The 22,628-nt window shown below is 44.9% G+C and overlaps 1 protein-coding gene across 6 annotated transcripts in view; it reads left to right on the forward strand.

Annotated features, from left to right (window-relative positions):
• The window catches only part of PLPPR1 (phospholipid phosphatase related 1), a 246,955-nt gene that overhangs the window by 197,907 nt on the left and 26,420 nt on the right, over positions 1-22,628 (forward strand). For 5 of the 6 annotated variants that reach the window (XM_053297681.1, XM_053297679.1, XM_053297680.1 and 2 more), the window contains 2 exons: positions 8,659-8,847; positions 20,405-20,537. In XM_053297681.1, coding sequence (XP_053153656.1) covers positions 8,659-8,847; positions 20,405-20,537 — 322 coding nt within the window. Of the gene's footprint in view, positions 1-1,744; positions 1,863-8,658; positions 8,848-20,404; positions 20,538-22,628 lie in introns of those variants that run through there. The other variant, XM_053297682.1, reaches the window with a different exon arrangement.

The raw sequence follows: 22,628 nt of genomic DNA on the forward strand, positions 1-22,628 counted from the left end.
ATACAGCCAATGGCCAGAATTACAAAAATAAAATCATTTAGAATTAACAACTTCAAAGAGAAGTCTGTCTCCAGTTACCACCGGTATGTCTGGTGGCAACTCGGAACCAGGCCTTCTCTGTAGCTGCTCCTGGGCTGTGGAATGTACTCCCAAGAGATGTCTGTAGTTTGGACTCGTTGTTGACTTTCAAAAGAGCCCTAAAGACTTATTTGTTTGGTCTGGCCTTCTGAGGTTTTTGAATTGTTCTTAAATGTTTTTAACTGTTTTAAAATGGGGTTAAACTGTTCTAAAATCTATTTTTAATATTATTTTTAGCCAGTTGTTTTAGATGATTGTTAGTTTTCTTGTGTTGTTGTTTACTGCCCAGAGCCTCTGGATGGGGTGGTATAAAAATATAACAATAATTTTTTTAAAAAAATCATTAATAAATCAGTTTCATTAGCTGGTTTGAATTTTTATACCATCTTTCAAGAGCAAGAATCTGGAGAATTAACAGCAACATGATTGAACAGGTTAAGTGTTTTAAGTACTTAGGGGTGGTGTCTCACTCTTCTGGGGGGAGGAAAGTACATGTAGAATATATAACACAAACAGCACAGCGAAGTGCTACTGCGATTTCAAGGTTTTATTGCTCCAAAGGGGGACAATTTGTCCCAGCAGCTGTTAAGCTGTTTCAAGCCAAGTCAATGGCTCAGCTGCTCTTTGGAGCTCAAATGGGCACATATTCAAACGTTACCCCTGTGGAGGTCATCCAAACGAAATTTCTAAGGGTGGTTCTTCAATTGCCAAAAGGTGTATCCAACTTGGCCTTAAGGCTGGAGGCAGGGGTGAATAAGGTGGAGACCAGAGTGTGGTTGGCAGTCCTTAAGTATTAGCTAAAGGTAAAATTTCAATTTCAACCAAGTGAGTTGGCACCCCCCCCCACTAGTTTTGAAGGATCAGACCCACTCTAAGTGGTTATCCAAGTTAATGGGAAAACTTCAGACAGTCGGACTCTCTTCTGAATCTTTAATTGCTGTGGGGTTCGATCAAGCCAATACAATTCTAGAACAATGTCTTTTAAATACTGAATCTCAAGAAGAGAGAAGTAAACTCCCTAAGTGTATTAACACCTGGTGGGTCACCTCAGTTTTAGCTCTGGCAAGTTATTTGTATAACCTGACATGTCCAACCCATTGGAGAGCCTTCACTGTAGTTCATTATAATGTTTTTCCATAAGCTTGGTTGTAGGGGAAAATATAAAAGATACCCTATCACCAGTGTTCCCTCTAACAGAAATTCTCAGGTGTTGTTGACTACAACTCCCAGAATCACCAGCTGCAATGGCTTTTGCTTGGGTAGTAGTTGATTTTTCCCCTTTTAGAGAACTTACAGGGAAGACCAATGGCTTTTTATGTAACCTATCTTCTTGCAGATAAGACTGTATTTGTTACCTCTTGTATTGCTAAATTTTGTGCCATTGCACACAATATTAATCAAGTAATGGCAAAGGCTCATCCTATCAGTTAGGTAAGGATATCTATATTATTAGTTCTCCAAGATGGGCCATGCGTGGGGACGTGGCTGAAAGGAGGCGATTGGCTGACGCAGGAGGAGGCGATTGTCTGACAGCACGAGAGTTCGGAAAGCAAGACGGCAGCAGCCAGAAAAGAGTGTGAAAGCCAGTGAGTTTGCTGGCTGGGGTCGGCTGTTAGTTGGAGGGAGGGAGTTTATGTTGGGCCACATCAGCAAGCGCCAGCAAGTTCGGCAGAAGGGGGCGGCTGGCGGTTGGCCACCTCAGAACACATTGCTATTGCCCACCAGCATCTGCTGGTGGAGAAATGGAGACTGAAGGACAGTTAGACAATGACAGGTCAACACAGGTGAGCGAGCGAGTTGTGTAGGGGAGAGAGCGAGCGAGAGAGTTGGGGGGGTAAGAAAGTGAGTGAGAGAGTTGCGGGGGAGAGCGTGAGTGAGAGAGTCATGGGGGAGAGTATGAGCAACAAAGTTGTGGGGGGAGAGTGAGCGAGAAAGTGGCAGGGGAGCGAGCAAGGAAGTTGAGGGGGAGCGAGCGAGCGAGTTGCGGGGGGAGTGAGTGAGTGAGTTGTATGGGGGAGGGAGCAAGCGAGTTGTGTGGGGGGAGGGAGGGAGCGAGTTGTGTGGGGGGAGGGAGGGAGCGAGTTGTGGGGGGGGGAGGGAGCGAGTTGTGGGGGTGAGGGAGCGAGGTGGGGGAGGAAGGGAGTGGGTTGTGTGGGGGGGGAGGGATCAGGTTGTGTGGGAGGAGGGAGGGAGGGAGCAGGTTAGGGGGAGGGAGGGGGAGTTGTGGGGGGGAGGGAGCAAGTTGTGGGGGGGGAGCGAGCAAGTGAGTGCGGGGCGAGCGAGCGAGGGAGTTGTGTGAGGGGAGCGAGCGAGGGAGTTGTCGGGGGAGCGCAAGCGAGAGTGTTGTGTGGGGGAGGAGAGAATGAACAAGAGTTGTGGGGCGGGAGAGAACGAGCGCGAGAGTTGTGTGGTGGGGTGGGGTTGCCACAGGATCAGGGAATGACTGCACAGATGCTTTGTGCGGGGTCAGCTAGTTTATTTGTTATTTCTCTTTGTAAACCTCCCTGAGCCATTTTTGGAAGGGTGGTATAGAAATCAAATGAATGAATGATATGTCCCTGATTTAGGTAAACTTCTGCCTACATGTAACTGTGATATCTGACAGACTGTACCAGCTGCATTGAACATTAACTTTGTACTATAATGCTGAAATCTGGTCAAGTACCGTAATAAAGATATTCATTCATTCGTTCATTCATTCATTCGCTCACTCATTCATTCAAGAGCAAGGATCAGGGCACTTGACAACAGTTATACCTTTTTTTTAAAAAACCAATAAAGGCACAAAGTATAATAATAAATTAAAGTAATAATAATAAATTAAAACTGTGAAATGAAAGCCAAGAGAAAGAGAGATTAAACATCATTAAATGTTTTTAAAGCCTCCCGTCTTAAATGCCTGGGGAAATCAAAACCTTTTGATTTATTATAATAACTAGCCGACCCCGCACAGAGCATCTGTGCACTCTATGGGGCTGGCGGTTACCTCTCCCCCACTTCTGCCCCAGTCTCTGCTTCCAGGCCCAGCCACCTCTCCTCCCCACTGCCACTTCTGCCACCCCCCTTCTTTCCTCCCTCCTGGGCTTTGCCTCCGAGGCCAGGCCGGGCCCGGGCTGTCGCCACGGCAACCAATCCTCCTGGGTGCACCTCAACCAATCAGGCGCGCCCGCCACCCAGCCAATCAGCTGGGCTCTGGGATGCATATTCCAAGTCAGAACCAGGAGAATTAATATTAATATAATAGATAAATAAACTTAGCACTGAAAAGACTGTAAGGTTGTTCAGACACCATCAGCTTTGGGCTGGGAGCAGCGTTGGAGGAGGGGAGGCAGGACCATGCCTACCTTCCCCTCCAGACAATCCTCTTCCTCTCCTTGGCAGCCCACTGGAGCAGTGCTGCCAGGAGAAATGTGTACATCTGGAGGCCAGGGAAATGCAGCCTGGCCTCCAGAAATCTCACAGTGCACCACACAAGGATTGTGGTGAATTGTGGAGATTTCTCCGCAAGCTGGGTGCTCTAGGCAGGGGCGTAGCTATAATTGAACGAAAGGGTTCAAAGAACACGGGCCCCCAGCTCCAGAGGGCCCTCCAGCTGCATCCCTCCCTATTTTCTTCATTGTTTCCCTCAGTCTGGGGGGCCGCCAGAAAGAAGGATGAACACGGGCCCCCTCCCCCCTAGCTACGCCCCTGACTCTAGGTGTACTCGGGCTGACACATGACCAGGATCCCAGGTAGAAGGACGCGCTCACACCTGGGTAACAGCCGGTGGGGAGGGGACCTCGGGCTACTTGGTGGGACAGGACCAGGATCGGCCTCGATTTCAGCGCTCCACACGAGCAGCCCTACCCAAGTAGGACTGTGCACCTCGTTAACTTGGATGTCAGGGAGACCATTCCATAGACAGGGCTCCCCAACTGATCTCTCATCACCAGCCACCTTGCTTCAGATGGTGGGGGCTTCTAGAGAAGGGCCTCTGTCGACTGACATAGTGAACAGATGGGTTAATCTAAGAGTAGGTGGACCCTTCCGGTACTCATGTCCTAAGCTGCTTAGGGCTTTAAAGGTAACCAGTACTTTGAATTGTGTTCAGAAATGGATCAGACTGAGCTCTTAAATGGAGCTCTTTAAATATAGACAAGAGATGTTCTGTTGCCTGGTCCTGCCCTGTACATGGGTGTGTGTGTGTGTGTGTGTGTGTGTGTGTGTGTGTGTGTGTGTGTACGTACGTACACACAGCAATTTTCAAACAGTATTAAGGGGCAGTCCATATAAAATGTATTGTAGTAGACTAGCATAGATTCTACTGCAGTGCATTTTATATGGATTTCCAAAGCAAGCTTTTCCAAAGCATGGAAGACAAGCTGTCACTGTCCAGAAGGAGTTGCAGCTGCTGTTGCTAGAATAAGGCGCTCTTTGCCAAAAGCCTTCAGTGACAGATCTGGATCTTTGATCATCAAATAACATAAATACATTTATTTATAAATAAATAAAATAACGTTACAAGAGGAAACATAAAAACATCAAATACGGATACAGATACGATGAATATTTATATACCGCTTTTCAACAAAAGTTCCCAAAGAAAAGGCTCACAATCTAAAAAGAAACATAAAGTAGAAACACCAGCAACAGGGATGCTATGCTGGGGATGAATAGGGCTGATTGCTCTCCCTCGCTAAATAAAGAGAATCACCACTTTAGAGAGGTGCCTCTTTGCTCAGTCAGCAGGGGTTTGTATAACTGCACCTTATACAAACTCAGATTCAAATAGAGAAGCTGCGATTAAGTGACAAAGACTCAAGGCTGCTGGAATTGATCAGGCTTGTAGATTTCTACCTTCATTTTGCATATTTGTGCCTTATGTCTGTATGTATGAGCAAAATTGCTGTATTTTCCAACCTTCATGAAGTCTTTTGATTCATGTTGCACTTTGATGTTACCTGAAATTTGAAGACAAAACTAGACTGGATTTAAGAAGGAGTTGTTTTGACTAGAATACCTTTTTGCAAGCATTATGTGAATTCTTCTTCCTTTCCCCCTTTACTTTCTCTCCTCTCAAAAAACGGGATTGTTTTTCTCAAGACTTTCGAGTCAGAAGTGAAATCTAAACATGCAGCAGTGGTTTTTGGTCTTTTCTTTGCCTGCTTAAACTGCCCAGAGAAGCAAGTTTTAGGCAGTGAAGAAATATAATAGATAGATAGATAGATAGATAGATAGATAGATAGATAGATAGATGTTGATTGGTCACTGTTTCTCACATCTTGACTGTTAATGTCTTGTCATTAGGATGTCACTAAACTTGAATAATCATTGGTCTAAGTATCTTTTTAATGGGAATGAGCAATCATGTAATAGTTATACGAGCATTCCTTAGGATGGAATTGGGGAATGTCGATGCCTTTAATTTGAATAAGATTGATCTCTCTTTCTTCCACTAGAGGGCAGTGGGGTTCTTGCCTTCATTTCTTTTTACTGTATTTCTGATTCTTGCATTCATTTTTACTACAGTATTGTTTTTGTGGTGATTGTACCACTTCATTTAATGTGAAGAGCTGTTTGGATGGAACAGCCCCCACATGGAGAAATGGAAATGTATCATGTCTGTTTCTAGCTGCCATGAAGATATAATTTTGAAAACACGACAAAAATGTCAAGGATTTGAGACCACGAAGCAAATAAATGCCTTGAGTCGGTTTTTAGTCATCTGTATCTGAGCTGATTAGGGTCTTATATGAAATGGATGCACAGTTGGCCACAGCTCCCTTGCCACTTATCCAGTGCATATCCCCCGATTTGTTATGATGTAGGGGGTGGGAAGGGGGATTCTGAAGGACCCTGGTGGGAATGGAAAATAAATGCACTGAGAGCTGCTCGAAACATCTGTTATTTGTGTGATTTGCATTGCTTTGGAACCCACCCTTTTGCAACAGCTCAGGATAGGCAGTAAAGTTGCCAACTGTCTAGAAAAAAAACACAGCTTGACCTGCTCATGTGCCTTCAACAAAAGTTTGATCTGCAGAAATCAGAGCATTAAACTTTTCATAGCATGAAGATAAGTGTCACCTGCTAACTGCTGCAAATCAAACAGCTATTATAGATGCATCTACTAGGGCACTTTGAAAGAAAGCTTTCTTTTGACTAGAACCCTGATTCACCACATTACTTGATGGCAGGCATATCAGGCATGACAATGATCTAGCTATCTTTTGCCATGCTGGGTCCTCTGAACACGTGCAAAGGGTGTGGCTGTGCTAGACTTCTGGCTGACCAAATGGATTCACTGCTATCTCCTCCAAAGGTTTCCTGAGCAAAACCAATCTCCACTATCCCCTAATTCAGAAATTTGTAGTTTCAAAAAAGCACTCTTAATAGTGCTAAGAAGAGCATAGACTTAATCTTCAAGGTGAGACAGATAATGTTCTGATGAAACAGCCTGTTTCGAGTCAGAATGTTTCGAGCGTTCTGAGAGTCATTTTGGAATCCCAAATGGTGGTCTTCTGGCCTCTGCACATGTGCAGAAGGCATTTGCATGGTTAGCACCACCAGGCAACTGATCGTGTGTGCGCAGAGGCCAGAAGAGCACCATTTTGGATTCCAAAATGGTGCTTGGAATGCTCAAAATGCTCTGACTCAAAATGCGTCATTCTGTTCCAAGATCAGAACAGGCCCTTCACTTGAAGGGTGTTCTGTTTTAAGCTCGGAACACTCAAAATGGCCCATTTCTAGCACTGAACATTCCAGCCACAGAATGTTCTTCACATTACTATTTTTTACTTTGAAAGGAATGAGGTACCCCATGTGGGAGAGCTGTATCTAGGATTGCCAACATTTCATTGCCAGAATGAGGGAAACAAGTTCCATAATGAGGGACACAAGTTTGTGGGGGCTGGCTGGGGAGGGGGGCTGGGAATTGTATGCAGTGGTCATCAAGAGCCTGAGTATCATTGACGTCTATGTAATTGAATTATATGTTATTGAAAAAATGAGGGACAAATGATGCCCCTATAGGGACCAACATTTCATCCCTGAAATGAGGGACATCCTGTGTTGTTGAGGGACAGTTGGCAACCCTAGCTTTATCCCTTTCCAATTTAATCAGAACTGAAAGATTTGTATTGCTCTTGTACTGTTGACAATAAGGTTGCCAACTCTGACTGAAGTTAAACCTGGAGATTTCCACCACCCTCCTCCCATCCCCCCCCCCCTAATATTTTTTACAAAATCAAAACATTACAATATCCAGGATTGCTTCCTTTACTGCAAATTCGAAGTTGTCCCAAAAAAAGACGCAAATAGTCTTTTTAGGTTATTTTGTTACTAATGTTAAAAGACTGACAACTTCAGGAAGTTGTAAGTTGCAAGATATCTTCCTGAAGTTGTAAATCTTTTAATGTTAGTAACAAAATAGCCACACTGGCGTGTGGGGGGAGGAACCAGTTTCAAAATATTAATTGGTAACAATTACCAAATAATATTTTTTTTAAGAACCAAAGAAGACAGACAATATAAAGGGATGGTTCCCCACCCCTGCAAACACACATTCTTTCAATGAAGAAAATGCCAAATGAAAAGTGTAATGCCGGAAAGCAATTTGCTTTGAGCCTAGGGCAAACAGCAGGGAGGGCTGTTCTTATGTTCTTATGAACTGGACCCCAGGAGGTCCCTCAGATTCAGGATGGGGAAGATGGGAGTCGTAGTCCAACAACGGCCGGAGGTCCATAGCTGGGCAGCCCTGATTAAACAGCAACTTAAACAACTGCCTTCATACAGGGACTTGCCATGCCACACAGGATGGCTGAATGTCTCATTCACAGAACAAGCACAACTATTGAAACATATCACTCTTCCGGACACTGATATATTCCACGTTCAGAGCAAATTACTACAAAATGATTAGATTACTCTAGTGAGAGAGGGTGGGAGCTAGGCAGACAGAGAAAGCAAGCAAGTAGGTGGGGAGAAAATAGCAAAGGCTTCTTCCATGTCAGCGTCTGCCTCCCCTCTTCTGTGTCACTCCCCTCTTAGCTGTGTTGACGTGCATCAGCTGGAGTGAATCTCTCCTTGAGTCTTTCTTTCTTTCTTTCTTTCTTTCTTTCTTTCTTTCTTTCTTTCTTTCTTTCTTTCTTTCTTTCTTTCTTTCTAGGGGCTGTGCCTTTGTGCCTTTGTGATCTCCTTTGGGGAGCAAAAGAGTCCAGCGTGGCTCTTTTAGCTGATGGGAGTCCTGCCCTGCTGCCAGCAGCCCCATTCCATCTGCATTGATCCATGCTGCCGGTGACAACCGCATGCCTCTTGGGCAAAGTCACCACTGAACCTCTCATCCCTTTGCGAGGCATACTGTGGACCCGATTTGATCAGAGACTTTCACTGGGGGTGGGGGTGGGTGGGTGGGTGGGTTACCCAAAGGTTTATGTAACAGATGTGATAGAGTGGAGGCTGAGACACTCTAAGCACTCGCTCACTCATGTTGGAATAGCTGCCAGGGTAGGGGTGGTGGTGATGGAGGGTCCCTGTCGCTGTATCGCTTGGAGGCACAGCTGCTAAACAGCTGCTAATGTCTGTGTAACCATGCTGTATTTCCAGCTCGTCATAATGGCCGGGACCGTTCTGCTTGCCTACTACTTCGAGTGCACAGACACTTTCCAGGTGCATATCCAAGGCTTCTTTTGCCAGGATGGAGATTTGATGAAACCTTATCCAGGAACAGAGGATGAAAGCTTCATTTCCCCTCTCGTCCTCTACTGTGTACTGGCTGCAACTCCAACAGCAATTGTAAGTAGATAGCCTAGACATTTGGACTGCTTATTCTTCACTTCTGATTTGTGTTGGGGAGAGGTGTGAGATCTTGCTGGATCCCCCCCCCCCACTCCACCCCACTTCTTCTTTTCCAGTTTGAATTGATGGGGATTTGGCCGGGTAGTCTATTGTTGGCAGATTAATAAAATCCATGCTGGCTGTTAATTACCCCATTAATTATCTGCACACAACTGCACAGTAAGACAAAGCTCCGTATTTTTTATTGTCCAAACAAGGTGCAATAGCTGTGTACATCTAATTCGACAGATGGTTGCAAGTTTATGGTTCAAGCTCCACACCAGAGTCTAAATTATTGACGCTGGAGGCAATTTAATAGCATCAGATTTTAATCAGACTGAATAGTACACATGCAGGAGGTACCATATTCTGAATGGATTACTAGATACAAAACAAGCTGTTTTGTTTTTTAAAGAGTTTCCCACAACTGAACGGTGTTCATGGGATTATGAATGGCTTCTCTCGTTCACATATCAGATTTCAGTTTTATCTGTTCTTCTTGGTACAATTCCCAGAGAACATTTTAAAGCCTCCTCAAATCCAGAAAAGCCATTCACAAGAAGCAAACTATAGGAAGTATTGTTAGTACACTCTTTTCACTGCAAACCTGGGCTCTTTTGTGCTCTAAAACTAAATCAGCCACCAACCTAATTAAAAATCTGGTTAAAATGAGTGGCCGCTGCCAGATTTGTCTGGCTTTCTTTTCTCTCTGGCTTTCCCTCCCTTATTTCCATCAGGGTGTGTTTTACTTCTTATTTTCAGCCTAATTCTCACTTTAATACTCTTGTGTGCATTACGGTTGCTCAGCATTTTATCCAACAAAGTTGATACTTTTCTTTATGGTTGTATGGTAGGTTTGATTACACCAGTGCCTTTTCAAACATTTATTTTACTTCTACTTCATTGCAATTGTTGTTCCCATGAAGGAAATATTTTCACAACAGACTGATGATGTGCATAAGAAACAAGTCAGTCATACTTCCATTTAGGGTGCAAACAGACATACGTGGTTTGAGCAGTCAAGCCACCATGGAAGCATGCTCACCAGGGAGGTTTTTCACACCCGGCCTTTAGTTTGCATTTCCTCCAGAATGGAGGGTGTGCGTTCGCATATTGGCCAAATTTCCCTGAAGTCCCTGTGAGCTATTGGGGAACACTTCACACACAATTTGGGGTTTCCATCGTTTGTTATAGAGTTTAGCCGAATTTCTATCTGGGGTTAAAAAATCCACTTTTTGCATCATGGGGGGGGGACTTCCAAGTCGCAGTAAAGCCTCGCAGAAAACCCATAGTAAAGCCTGCTGTCTGAGAAAGCTCCTGGTTGTATCCAGACACACAATTCCTTGCCCAGGGTTGAGCTCAGGAGAAACAAGTTCTACTGATTTGCAGCAGAAGCCATCTCTGCACAGAATTGATTGGCTGTCAGCTGTGATATCACAAACCCACATTACCCTACCAATCTCTGTAGATGTGTTTAGATACATTTCCCTTTTCTGAAAAGAAAAAAAAGAAAAGAAAAGAAAACAGTGATGAACAAATGTTTAAATGAGTAGATGTACATGTTGTACTTTAAACAATAAAAAGGTAATTCCACCTGAGCCAACCACCTAATGGCACAGCAAGGAAATGACTTGATTAGCAAGCCAGAGGTTGCCAGTTCGAATCCCCACTGGTATGTTTTCCAGACTATGGGAAACACCTCTATTGGGCAGCAGCGATATAGGAAGATACTGAAAGGCATCACCTCACAATGTGCAGGAGATGGCAATGGTAAATCCGTCCTGTATTATTCCAAGAAAAACATACTGGTCTGTGGTCACCAAGAGTTGACATCGACTTGATGGCACACTTTACCTCCACCTGAAGACTGCAGAGAGGAACAGTACAGATGACCAAGATGAATATTTGTTTGTTTCATGTATATATGCCCCAGTCTTCCAAAAAAAGGAGGGGGGACGGTTACTAGAATGACCTACAACATGAATAGAACTACTATACAATTTAAAAAAACACATTAAAATATCAAAGCAGCTGTTAAAATAGCAGCATTAAAAACAATCATACCAAGGATAAAAACATACATTTAAAAGTTCTGGAAAAATAAAGAGGAATGACATAGAAGTGGGTGCCAGGTGGGCATTTTTGGGAAGAGTGTTCTATAGGCAGGGTGCCATCACTGAAAAGGCCCTCTCCCCAGGCACAACCCACTCCCCTTCAGATGACGGAGGCGTCAGAAGATGGCCTCTGAAGATTATCTTAGTGTATGGACAAGCTTGTATGGAGACAGGTGCCCCCAGGTGTTTGAATAATTGAAAAGTGTGTCTGTTCAGTGTGATTTGAAACTGGGAGGCAAAACTCAGTGAATCTTGTTTAAATATATGTCTGTTTTTACAGGGGCACAGGGAGCTGGGCTGAGTCCAGGGGACAAAGTCCTCCGGCAGCTTCCCTGCCCCCTAGGCTTTGCAATCGTGCACATAAAGCAAGCATGTGCCCCAAGCCATGCCCCCTGCTTCTGATGCTCTCTCAAGGAGGCAGGGAAAGGCGCTCCACGTCAGCGATTCCACAAACCACTGACTGGGGAAGGGAAGCTCTGCATCTGGTGTTAGACATGGGGGCAGGACCAGTGCCTGGGAGAGGGTCCCATTTGGACACTTTTTTGCAATGACCACATCTGAACTCTTCCCCACCCCACCCGACACCATGGCACGTGCCTTTGCCCGGAGCAGGGGCAGCTGACAACCTGGACTTTAGAAAGGGCTGCTGATTCAGATGACCTAACATGCATGCATGCTCCCCCCACATCCAGCATGCCGTCTCACTGCCACCCCATTGCACAGATGCCACCCCATCAATAGCCCTGTTCACATGTTATGATCAACACTTGCACAACGAGTGTACAGTGCACACAGGTATATCACATGTTGTTATATCAGACTCAGCAGGGCACTTCCTATCTGTACCATGCATTTGAGGAACCTGTACCCAGATTCGCTTTTAATATGAATGCGGGTACAGTCATTCACCCAGACACATGTACAAGAGTACAGATAGCTTTACACTCGTACAGCAGAACAAATGACTAGGGCTAATAATGTGTGGAGGCATCATTCATACATGCCCCCTCCTCGCACAATTAAATGCCAGCAAGATGGCACACCCATGACCCTCCCCACACACATTAGGGAGATGTAGCATCTCAATTGGCCCAAAGCTATGTGCAGAACAGGAAGTACAAGTGACTCACATTTCCTGTTTCCCGATCTGTAAAATGGGTATAACAGTGACCCATCACTGAGGTCTCAAAGGTCGTTATGAAGGTGCATCCTACTACTACCACCACTACGGAAATTTATTATACCGCTTTTCAGCGAAAGTTCTCAAAGAGATAGATATACACAGGGGGGAAATAATATATAGGTTTATATACTAGAAGATATTTTGTCAGATCAAACTGTTTTAGAAATGGTGCATGCTGCCTGTGCTGTTGCATATAGGGTTGGTGTTTTGCCCACTATGGAATAGCAGATACTCTGTTCTCAGATAATGGGCCGCAATTCATGTCAGCAGAATTCAGAGCATTTCAGACTCAGTGGGAATTTGATCATCAGACATCTTTACCTTCTTATCCCCAGAGTAATGGGAAAGTTTAATCAGCTGTCAAAGTGGTTAAGAGAATTCTGACTAAAGCCAAGAAAGCTGGGATGGATGCATATCTAGCCAAACAGGACCACCAAAACACCCCTTCACAAAGTTTGGATGGGAGCCCAGCACAGAGTCTGATTGGTTGGTGGATAAAAACTTTACTGCCTATGTGAGGCAACTTACTGCAGCAACAGACGAGTTGAACTTTTAACAGAACAGAAATTAAGACAGGCCCATTATTACAAGAAGTCAGCCAAGGACCTACCCGAACTCCATGTGGGGGTGAGCAAGTTTGGATTCAACCAACGGACCAAAAGAATACAGAATGGCAGAAAGCTGAGGTCCAAAGACAAGTGAACATGCGATCATTTGAGGTGATGACACCAGAATGTTAAGCCTTGAGAAGAAATAGAAGACACCTGCAGAGCAGCAGACCTGGAACCAGCTGGAGAGAGTGAAAGGAGGCAACTCCAGGAGGGAAAAGATTCCACTCCACTATCTGAATATCCAGCTGGAGTCAGTCCAGATTCCCCTGCCCAGGTGAGCAAGAGGATGACTGGCTCACCTTCATATGCCACAGATGCCGGCTATCGCCAGGAAGTTTTTCACACCCAGCTTTTAGTTTGCATCTCCTCTGGAATGGAGTTGTGCGTTCACATATTAGACAAATCTATCCCAAAGTTTCTGCGAGCTATCAGGGAGCACTTCACACAAAATTCGGGTTTTTCATTGCGCTTTAAGCGTGTAGCCCAATTTATATGCGGGCTACAACAAGCCACTTTTTGCATCAGTTTTGGGGGGCAACTTTGAGCTTGCAGTAAAGCCTGCTGTCTGGGAAAGCTCCAGGAAGGAATGACCTCTCCTCTGCCTAAACAGATCTTTGGCAGGTAGACTGGTTCAGAGACCCCTCCATCTAAAAGACTATGAGGTACTTCACACAATCGGTGAATCGGCACATGGGCAGGGAACTGTCCCTGGGCAGCCGGATCGGCCGCCCACATGACTGCCAGCTCCCTCATGGAGCCGGCAGTGGCAGCAGAGATCAGGGGCCAGCCAGTCCCCAGAAGTTCCAGGATTTTGGCGAGACCACTGGGGCCTGGAGGCTTGTTTCAGCCTCCCGGTGGGGGTTTCCTCATGTGTTGCCATGGCGCAGAGCCGCACCATGGCAGCACACAATCAACAAAATGGGAGTAGCAGAGCACTCCCTCCGCTAACCTTTCTCCATGACATCATCATCAGGAAATGGCATAGCTCCCCTAAATGCCTGTCTACAGACAGTAATGGACTGGATGAGGGATAATAAATTGAAGCTGAATCTAAGCAAGATGGAGGTACTCATGGTAAGGGGTCATACTTCGAGGGATGTGATAGATCTTCCTGTTCAGGATGGGGTTGCACTCTCCACAAAGGAATAGGTACATAGCTTGGGAGTGCTTCTGGACCCAGGCCTCATTGTGGTATCTCAGGTTGAGGCTATTGCCAGGAGTGTTTTCTATCAACTTCAGTTGATAGCTGTTCAGTAGAACAGCTGTGTCTGTTCCTTGAAGATAGTGATCTCAGAACTGTGGTGCTTTCTCTGGTAACCTCTAGGCTTGACTACTGCAATGTGCTCTATGTGTGGCTGCCTTTGTATGTAGTTCTGAAACTTCAGTTGGTTCAAAATGCAACGGCTAGATTGGTCGGGTTGTCTCAGAGAGACCATATTATGTCTGCTTTAAAGCAATTGTTTGTTTGTTTGATTGATTTCTGTACCGCCCTTCCAAAAAATGGCTCTGGGCGGTTTACACAGAGAAATAATAAATAAATAAGATGGATCCCTGTCCCCAAAGGGCTCACAATCTAAAAAAAAAAAACATAAGATAGACACCCGCAACAGTCACTGGAGCAATACTGTGCTGGGGGTGGAGAGGGCCAGTTACTCTCCCCTTGCTAAATGAAGAGAATCACCACGTTTAAAAGGTGCCTCTTTGCCCATTTAGCAGGGGTGCCAATTGCATTGGTTGCCAATAGGTTTCTGGGCAAAATACAAGGTGCTGGTAATTACCTTTAAAGCCTTAAACGGCTTAGGACTGGTTTACCTGGGAGAGCACCTTCTTCTGCATGATCCCCACTACCCATTAAGATCATTGAGAGAAGTCTATCTCCATATACCTCCAGCTCAGGAGCGGGCCTTCTTTATAGTTGTTCCTGGGCTGTGGAATGTGCTCCCTACATTTGTGGTTTAACATTTTTACCAGCCTAAGAGGGTTAGGGTTAGGGTTAGGGTTAGGGTTAGGGTTAGGGTTACTTGATCCTTTCATGAGTGCAAACCCCACTTGAAAAGCTGGAGAGAGTGCGGGAAGGCAGGATCACATCTACACCCCCACCCCCCAGACAATCTTCCTCCTCCTGCCCCTCCTCCTTCGCCAGGAGTGGCGTGGTGATCTGGAGGCTGGGGAAATGCAGCCCAGCCTTCAGAAATCCCTCAGTGCACCCACTTTCGGGTGCTCTAGCCACCCGACTCTGTGGCTTTTGGGGCTGCAAGCAGCCTAAGCAGCCGCACAGCTGGAGACTGGGCTGGGAGCAGGAGGGCATGCTCGTGCCCTTCTACTTCAGTAAAAGCCTGAGTACAAAACTCAGGCTCCTCTTGGGGCAGCGCCAGGATCGTGCTGGATCCTGGCACTCTACACAAGCAGCCCTACCGGGGTCAGGCTGTGCAAGCCTGGGTAAGGCTGCTTATGTCAATGCCCTCTTCATCTCTGTATTTGCCAGCTTGAGAAAAATGTGCAAAAACATGCGCCAAGATGCCATTTCTACGGCCTGATTCTGTGTTATCCTTATACCTTCATAACCTGGTCCTTTCCTAACAGGATCGGCAGAAGGGGGTCATTGCACTACTCAAGGGGGTTGGATTTGCCCCAGGAGCACCAGTTGCTGCCCCTTTTCCAGAGGAGCCAGGTTCCATCCACTTGGATTGTCCTGCTCCAGAGTATGTGTGCACAGAGTACATTGCTTCCTATTTGTTGCTTGGATATCTTTGGAGCCTCTTCCTGTACTGCAGGGTTACATGAGGTTTCTCTCACTGCACTTTCACTATCAGGACTTATCAGTGTCAACTCAGCTCAGCAGGGGTATGCAAAGTGCATTAAAACCAGGCCTGTTAAGATGCACCAGTGCTCACACATGTCAGAGTACTTCTGCTGGCTCCCTTTTCTTTCCCTCCCCCATAATTCTGAGGCAGCTTGCCCATGCTTACAGGGAAAGGGGTCAGCAGACGCTTTCTCCCTTCAGATTAACCCATAAACCCCAATCAACACACTTCTGCAGGCGTTTCCCAGCAGGCTGCTGGGGTCTGTGTATCCAAGTCAAAGACGAATGGCTCTCTTTGCCTAAGAGGATTTGTTACTGAGATTTCAGTCTGCCCTTATTCTATCATAGTACCAATACCACAGTGGTAATTCTTGGCCTCCCTTGAGAGGCCAACAGCTGGAAGGATGTTTGTTGATCATGTTTGTATCTCACTCTTCTTCCTTGTGGTCAGGAGCTGCATATATACTACGAAGCCTGCACAACAACCCTGCTGGGGGTGGGGGGAGGAGGAGGAGAGAGAGACTGTGTCTGGTTCAAAGACATCCAGTGAGCTTGAAGGATCTTGAAGGATTTGAACCCTGGTACAGCAGCTGTCAGCTGTCACCACCTTAGTGTGTGCCCGAACAGCAGTAAAGCTCTCACTTCATTGTATGCAATATCCAGATGCAGCACCATAGGCACCATCTTTGAGAAAGAACTGAATTTCAAACTCAGCTTGGGTAGAAAAGCTGATTCAGATGGACTCTTGGTAGCACCATTAAGCTTGAAACGGGTAACTAGGTCAGGGTTGACTATAGCCTATACTTAAGAACAAGATCAACATTCTGTGGGAAAAAGAAGTGGATAGTATGACCTGCAGATTGTGTACACATGCATATTTCCCCCTATTTGCTATAACTCTGCACTTTTCCATTTTCCATAATTTATACTCGGGTTCTTAGTTGTGGGGAGGGGCAAGCAGCTATTCAGGGTATTGATACCCCACTGAGGAGTAAGTGTTTGAAAGTCCTCCACTATTAAAAGGTGCAAAAGGTCTGTTTCAGCTTAACGGCAACGGTCTCTAAAATAACATTTTCCAGATAGAACTCATGGGATGATAAGATAATTTCATGCCAGAAATTGCTGACAGATCCAATTGAATGTTTCCATCAATTATTCAACATTTAATCTGTCATTTAACTGTTCCACAGAAATTTCGGAGAATTCATATTGATGGCTTGGTTCAGCCACTTGCCTCTGCCAATTAACCTTTGCATAATTTCAGTCTGATCGCTTTCGCTCCAACAGAAAAAGCTTAGGAGGCAGTTTTTATATTCTTTGAATGCCTTTATACACAGCCAACAATAATTGTTTGAAACCTTGCTTTAATTACCAATGGGAGGAACCCAGTTTCTGCTCTCATTTGAGAGGCTGAGGTACTGGGGGATGATTAACAAGTTGACCAAAGATTTATTCTAAACCACTGGTTCCTGTTGGCCCTGACCTCCATATTTCATCACCATTCTGTATTTGTGCAGGCAGCACTGTTAAGCCGGTACGGAGCCAGCCTAACGGTGGCCTAGGTCTGGCCCCGCCCGGCGGCCCCTCTAGTGATGCCCCGTGCGTGTGATGTCACACTCATGGGGCATGGCTCAGGCTCCGGAAGAGCCCTGAGAAAACTCCTCCCACCCATGCCCGGGCTACGGAGAGCCCCGAGCGAGTGCTCTCCTATCTTTTTCAGGCAGCTTTTGCTGCCTGAAAGCATCTATTTCCCTTTCTCTCCCTCGCTGGATAGAAAGCCACATCAGAGGAGAGGAAAGTGATCATGTGGAAAGTGGATGTAGACTTTGATGGCGTTTCCTCCTACCTTGGTAATATACTAGAATCTCTCATTACTCAGTACATATTTTTGCACAAGTTGGAGCAATATGAAATATCATTCCCCTGAATCCAACCTGGGAAAATATAGTTCTGGGTTGTCCAATTCTCTTGTTTGCCACAGAGTTTAGCTATAATGTTTTTTAAATCGGGTTGATCTGTCATTAGTAGGATTACTTTGATCTCCTCTTTTTCTCTAGCTCTTCTACATTATGCTACACCAGACCCTAGGAGAGGTACATATTGGCAGGTCATTGTTTGGGTTTTAATCATTCGTCCTCCAAATTAAATGCCTGGTAGATAACTTTTTGATGTCTTGGTTTGTTTAGCCACACTCAGCAAGATATACTTAATTTAACCCCCTCCATATCATTTTTCAAGTCTTGAGGGCAGTGTTGTTGGGGCCGTAAGATCAGTGGCCTGAGGCTGAGAATTCCCTATAGCTTTCAGCATCTTTAATCTTCCTTTCAAAGGCCTGGTTCACACAATAATTTGAATCTAGGTTTAATGTGGGTTACAGCATTTGTGCAATTGTGTAAACCCACACCAAGGTGATTTATGGATTGAGATGAATCTGGGGTTTCCGCCTTGGCATGGGTTCACACAATCACACTAATGTTGATAACTCACATTATGCCTAGATTTAAACAATTGTGTGAACTAAGTCAGAGTTTTCTACTTGCAGCTTGCCTCATTAAGCTCTGTCCTCTTTTTGAGCGGCAGCTTCCTTTGGCTGCTCAGCAGTGCTCCAGCTCCTGATTTATTTAGTTCATTCTGCTCATCTTCTTGGATATTAAATATGTAGCTACACAAATTCTCACTTATGCTCAGTTAAGTCTCAATGGAAAAGGGTGAAAGAGCATTCATAACAGCAGCCTCTTGCCCACTTTCCCATTGGTAGGAGACAACAACAAAGAGAGCCAGGAGATTGATGCAGTGCATCACACTACACCCCTGAAATGGCTCCTCAGAACAAAAGCTGCTTGTGGTTACATGCCATCTACTTTCAACACAGTACTCTTGTTAGAGAGGAAAATATACACCTGGCCTTCTGGAAGAACAGAGGCACTGGAGAAAAGAATTAGGGCTCAGAAGTGGCCCATACCATGGAAGGGATATTTGATTTCTAATCCCCACGCAAGTTTCAAACTATGGGAAGATCCTTGCAGGGGGAGGAGTAACCACAGATGCTAGGGCAATAAGAATGGTTCACTGTAGCCAGAAGATTAACAGTGTCTGGATGTACTGTCTCATCTCCTCCCCTCCCCAAGTTCGACAAGTCAATGAGGTCATTCACCCAGTCAAAAACTGTGCTCTATCCGGGTTCGGAAGTTGTGCATGCTCCCAATTTTTGGTTGTGTGGAAGCAAGGTAGGAACCTTGCTTGCACACAACCGAAAATTGGGAGCACACACAGCTCCCGAACCTAGGTAGAACACAGTTTTGATTGTGTGAATGATCTCCCTGCCATTTAATTGCCTCTTGCTCAAGTCAACAAATTCTTCCACGTAGCAGTCGGATATGCAATGGTGCACCCAAGAATCTCCATACAGCTACTGAACAAAAAGCACTGTTTAGTTGCACTGAACAGCACTGAGCATGTAAAGAGTGGGGAGTTAGATCATACTCACTTGTCCTAGCCCTGTCTATGTTTGTTGTGATGTCTGAAAGAGCCGGTGGGACTATTCACACAACCGTGTAAGCCAGAAGATGGGCAGGCAGGGGGTGGGCAGGGTTCAACCTACCTTCCCCCAGATGATTGTCTTCTGTTGCTTTGGTGTGTAAGCCATGCACCCACATGACCTGTGCTGCCAGCAGCAGAGGCTGGCATCAACAGAGGCTGGGGCTGGTTTTCCCAGCCTCTGGATATCCCACAAGACACCGTGTAATGAGTGCTGTGCCTTGGGGAATTTCCTACATCAGACAGGTGCTCTAGGTGCCCATCTCTGTGTCTCCTTGGGCTCTATGGAGCCCGAGGAGACACACAATCCCAGTAGCCAGGTTAAGGGAGTACTTGCTCCCTTAACCTCAGCTAAGAGCTGGGCTTGGGAGCGGGGTCACATGGATCCCGGTGCTCCACACAAGCAGTCTAGTGTGGAATCTGGGCTGCTTGTGAGGACAGCCTCTCTCTATATACAAACCCTATCAACATGTTTGGGAACCCTTGTGTGTACAGAGCATATGTGCCACAGCTGTTTTCAGAGCTTGGGTTGAGTGTCAAACATGCATGGGGGCAAGGGTGGGGCAAAAGGGAAAAAAAGATAAGCTCTGGAACCTTCATTTGCCAAGTTAATGTGTAGTTCCATAATGTGGCAAAGTTCTGTTTCGTGGTGTCGAAGCTCCGTAAAGACTGTATTAGTAATTTGTATTAGTAACTTCTGTATTAGTAACTTCTGTATTAGTATTAAAGACTGTATTAGTAACTTCTTATTAATGCTATTAATTGTTATTGTTTGTTAATCTGGTCTGTGACCGCAATAAACTTACTACTACTACTACTATGTAGTTCCACTACAAATGTTTTGTTAATTCTGTCCAACCTATTGCAAATCTATGTGATGTGCTATTTTCTAGATTTTGCACTTGGACATTGAACTGCTTTGCAACTTTTCAAGATCTAAGGGGATGGCATAGACTACCCCCCTTTCAGATACAAAGCAGTTAGTCTCAATGAATGTGAGCTCAGTTGATCTGAATGATCAGGATCTAAATCTCACCTGATGTCATACTCTTTGTGAAAGTCTTAAAGCAACACCCCATCTCCCACTGTTAATTATCCCCTACAAAGCCCGTTGGGAATGAGTTTGGGTAATGTGTAGTTTCATACACTGAACTCCACTAGCAAGCTGGTTGTAGAGAGCAGGGGAATGGCTACTAAGATTCCAACAATGACCATATTTGCCTTTGTGATTCTCAACTTATTTCCCTTTGTCCCCTTGCTTCTGCAGATTTTTATTGGGGAGATATCCATGTACTTCATCAAGTCCACCAGAGAAAGCCTGATTGTCCAGGAAAAAACCATTTTGACTGGAGAATGCTGCTACCTGAATCCATTAATTCGGAGAATCATTCGATTTATAGGTAAGCCATGAGTCACATAATGCACTTAACAAAACATAGAACACCACATCCATGTGGCACAAAGTGTGAGGAGGCCTTATCTGTGTAGTCAGGCAGTGGATATTTTGTCAGGCAGTGTTTAATATGTCCCATGTCACACTGAAAAATGTGGGTTTATATACAGAGTTATGTGTGTCGTATGATAGATATATGGATGAAATTCTGTAAGACTGTAGTGCAAATTCTGCAACCAGGAAAACTGAACTCTTCCATCTGTAATACTGAAATATAGATTATTGAAATGTAAATATTGAAAAATTACTTATTTGCCTTGTTTCTTTTCTTTCTTTCTTTCTTTCTTTCCCTCTCTCTCTCTCTCTTTCTTTCTTTCTTTCTTTCTTTCTTTAAAATACTTATATCCTGTCCCTCCAGTACAATACTGCTTTGGGCAGCTCACAAAGACAATAAGACAATTAACATTACTAACATTCCACTCATAACATTCAATTAAAAGCAGGAGCTGGCTTATTCATTCTGAAATTTTTACTAGTAAAACATGTTTTACTTACTAATTCTGCTGCTTATAGCCAAGGAAGTGTGACTGGGAAGGAGCCAGGAGTAGTGTGAGAAGCAAGGAGTTCTTCTAAAGGACACTGAAACCCTACCCATGGTTACTGGAAATCTTGCTCACCAACTTCTCTGGCTTTGGAGATCTATGTGGTTTCCAGATAGTGAGAAGTGGTGTAAACTGCAACGTTTTGTGTGCCAAATTCAAACCGCAGTTGAAATCTGTTGTAAGCTACAACAGGGAAATACAGCTATTTTTCTGCAACGCATATGCGACTTTATAGGGCTACAACGCAGCAACAAAATCCAAAATAAGGCATTGGGAATGTGAACAGGATCTTGCTTACAGTGCAGGCAGTGCAGAAACACGCTTAAGGGATATGTTGTGACACTGTGGTAGCGTGCAATCTGGAAAGCGCCCTGATCAGACTTTGCTCACACACTATATTTTTACAGCCACAAGGACTAGACACTGTTGCTTTGTTTTTCCTACTAATGAAAATTGAAATTCTTAAGGCTGTTGAATTCTATAGCCAATGCTACAATCTATGTTTTTTCAGCACATCACTTGTACAGCTATTTGCATATCCCATTCTGCTGTATGTGGTGCTTCCCTGGGACCCTTGAATCAATGTTATATCCATCCAATTTCCCCCAAAATACTACTTCTGAGACTTCATTTGAATAAGTTGTATATTATTATTGGCTGACATACTGTGAAACATCTCTTGCACATTGCAATGTAACATTCGCACCATTGCACACATGCAAAATTGTGCAAATGGAGTTGCGCAATGGTGCGGCCATTGGAAATTCAGTGTCTCCACAAATACAGACTTTTTAATGGTTTCTATGCTGGTAGAGAAGATAGGAAGTAGCCACTTCCGAATCCTTCCACTTCTCTATCCTACAAGCCCTTATACAAGAATTCAACACATAATAATGATCCTTAGCATTCGTATAGTGCTTTCACTCAAATTGCATCACATTAATTATCTTTCATGTGGGGAAGTTCCAGAAGGTGGTGCTGGGGGACTTTTGCTCAACTCCTTGGCCTCTGGCCTATGGGGTCCCACAAGATTCAGTACTGTCCCCATGCTGTTTAACATCTACATTAAACCGCTTGGAGAGGTCATCAGAAGGTTTGGACTGAAGTGTCATCAATATGCAGATGACACTCAGCTCTACCATTCCCTGACAACAGATCCTAGGGAAGCAGTGGATGTAATGAACCGGGGGCTGGAGATAGTGATGGGCAGGATCTGGCTAGCAAACTGAGGTTAAATCCAGACCAGATGGAGGTTCTGCTGGTCAGTAGAAAAGCCAGTCGGGTTAGGATGATTCAACCAGCTCTGGATGCCATTGTACTCCCCTTGAAAGAGCAAGTGTGTAGCTTGGTGTTGCTGGACCTGGTTTTGCTTTTGGATACGCAGGTGAGGAGAGCTGGTCTTGTGGTAGCAAGCATGACTTGTCCCTTTAGCTAAGCAGGGTCTGTCCTGGTTGCATATGAATGGGAGACTTGATGTGTGAGCACTGCAAGATATT

Source organism: Hemicordylus capensis, chromosome 2, assembly GCF_027244095.1.
Source record: "Hemicordylus capensis ecotype Gifberg chromosome 2, rHemCap1.1.pri, whole genome shotgun sequence".
Taxonomy (NCBI): domain Eukaryota; kingdom Metazoa; phylum Chordata; class Lepidosauria; order Squamata; family Cordylidae; genus Hemicordylus; species Hemicordylus capensis.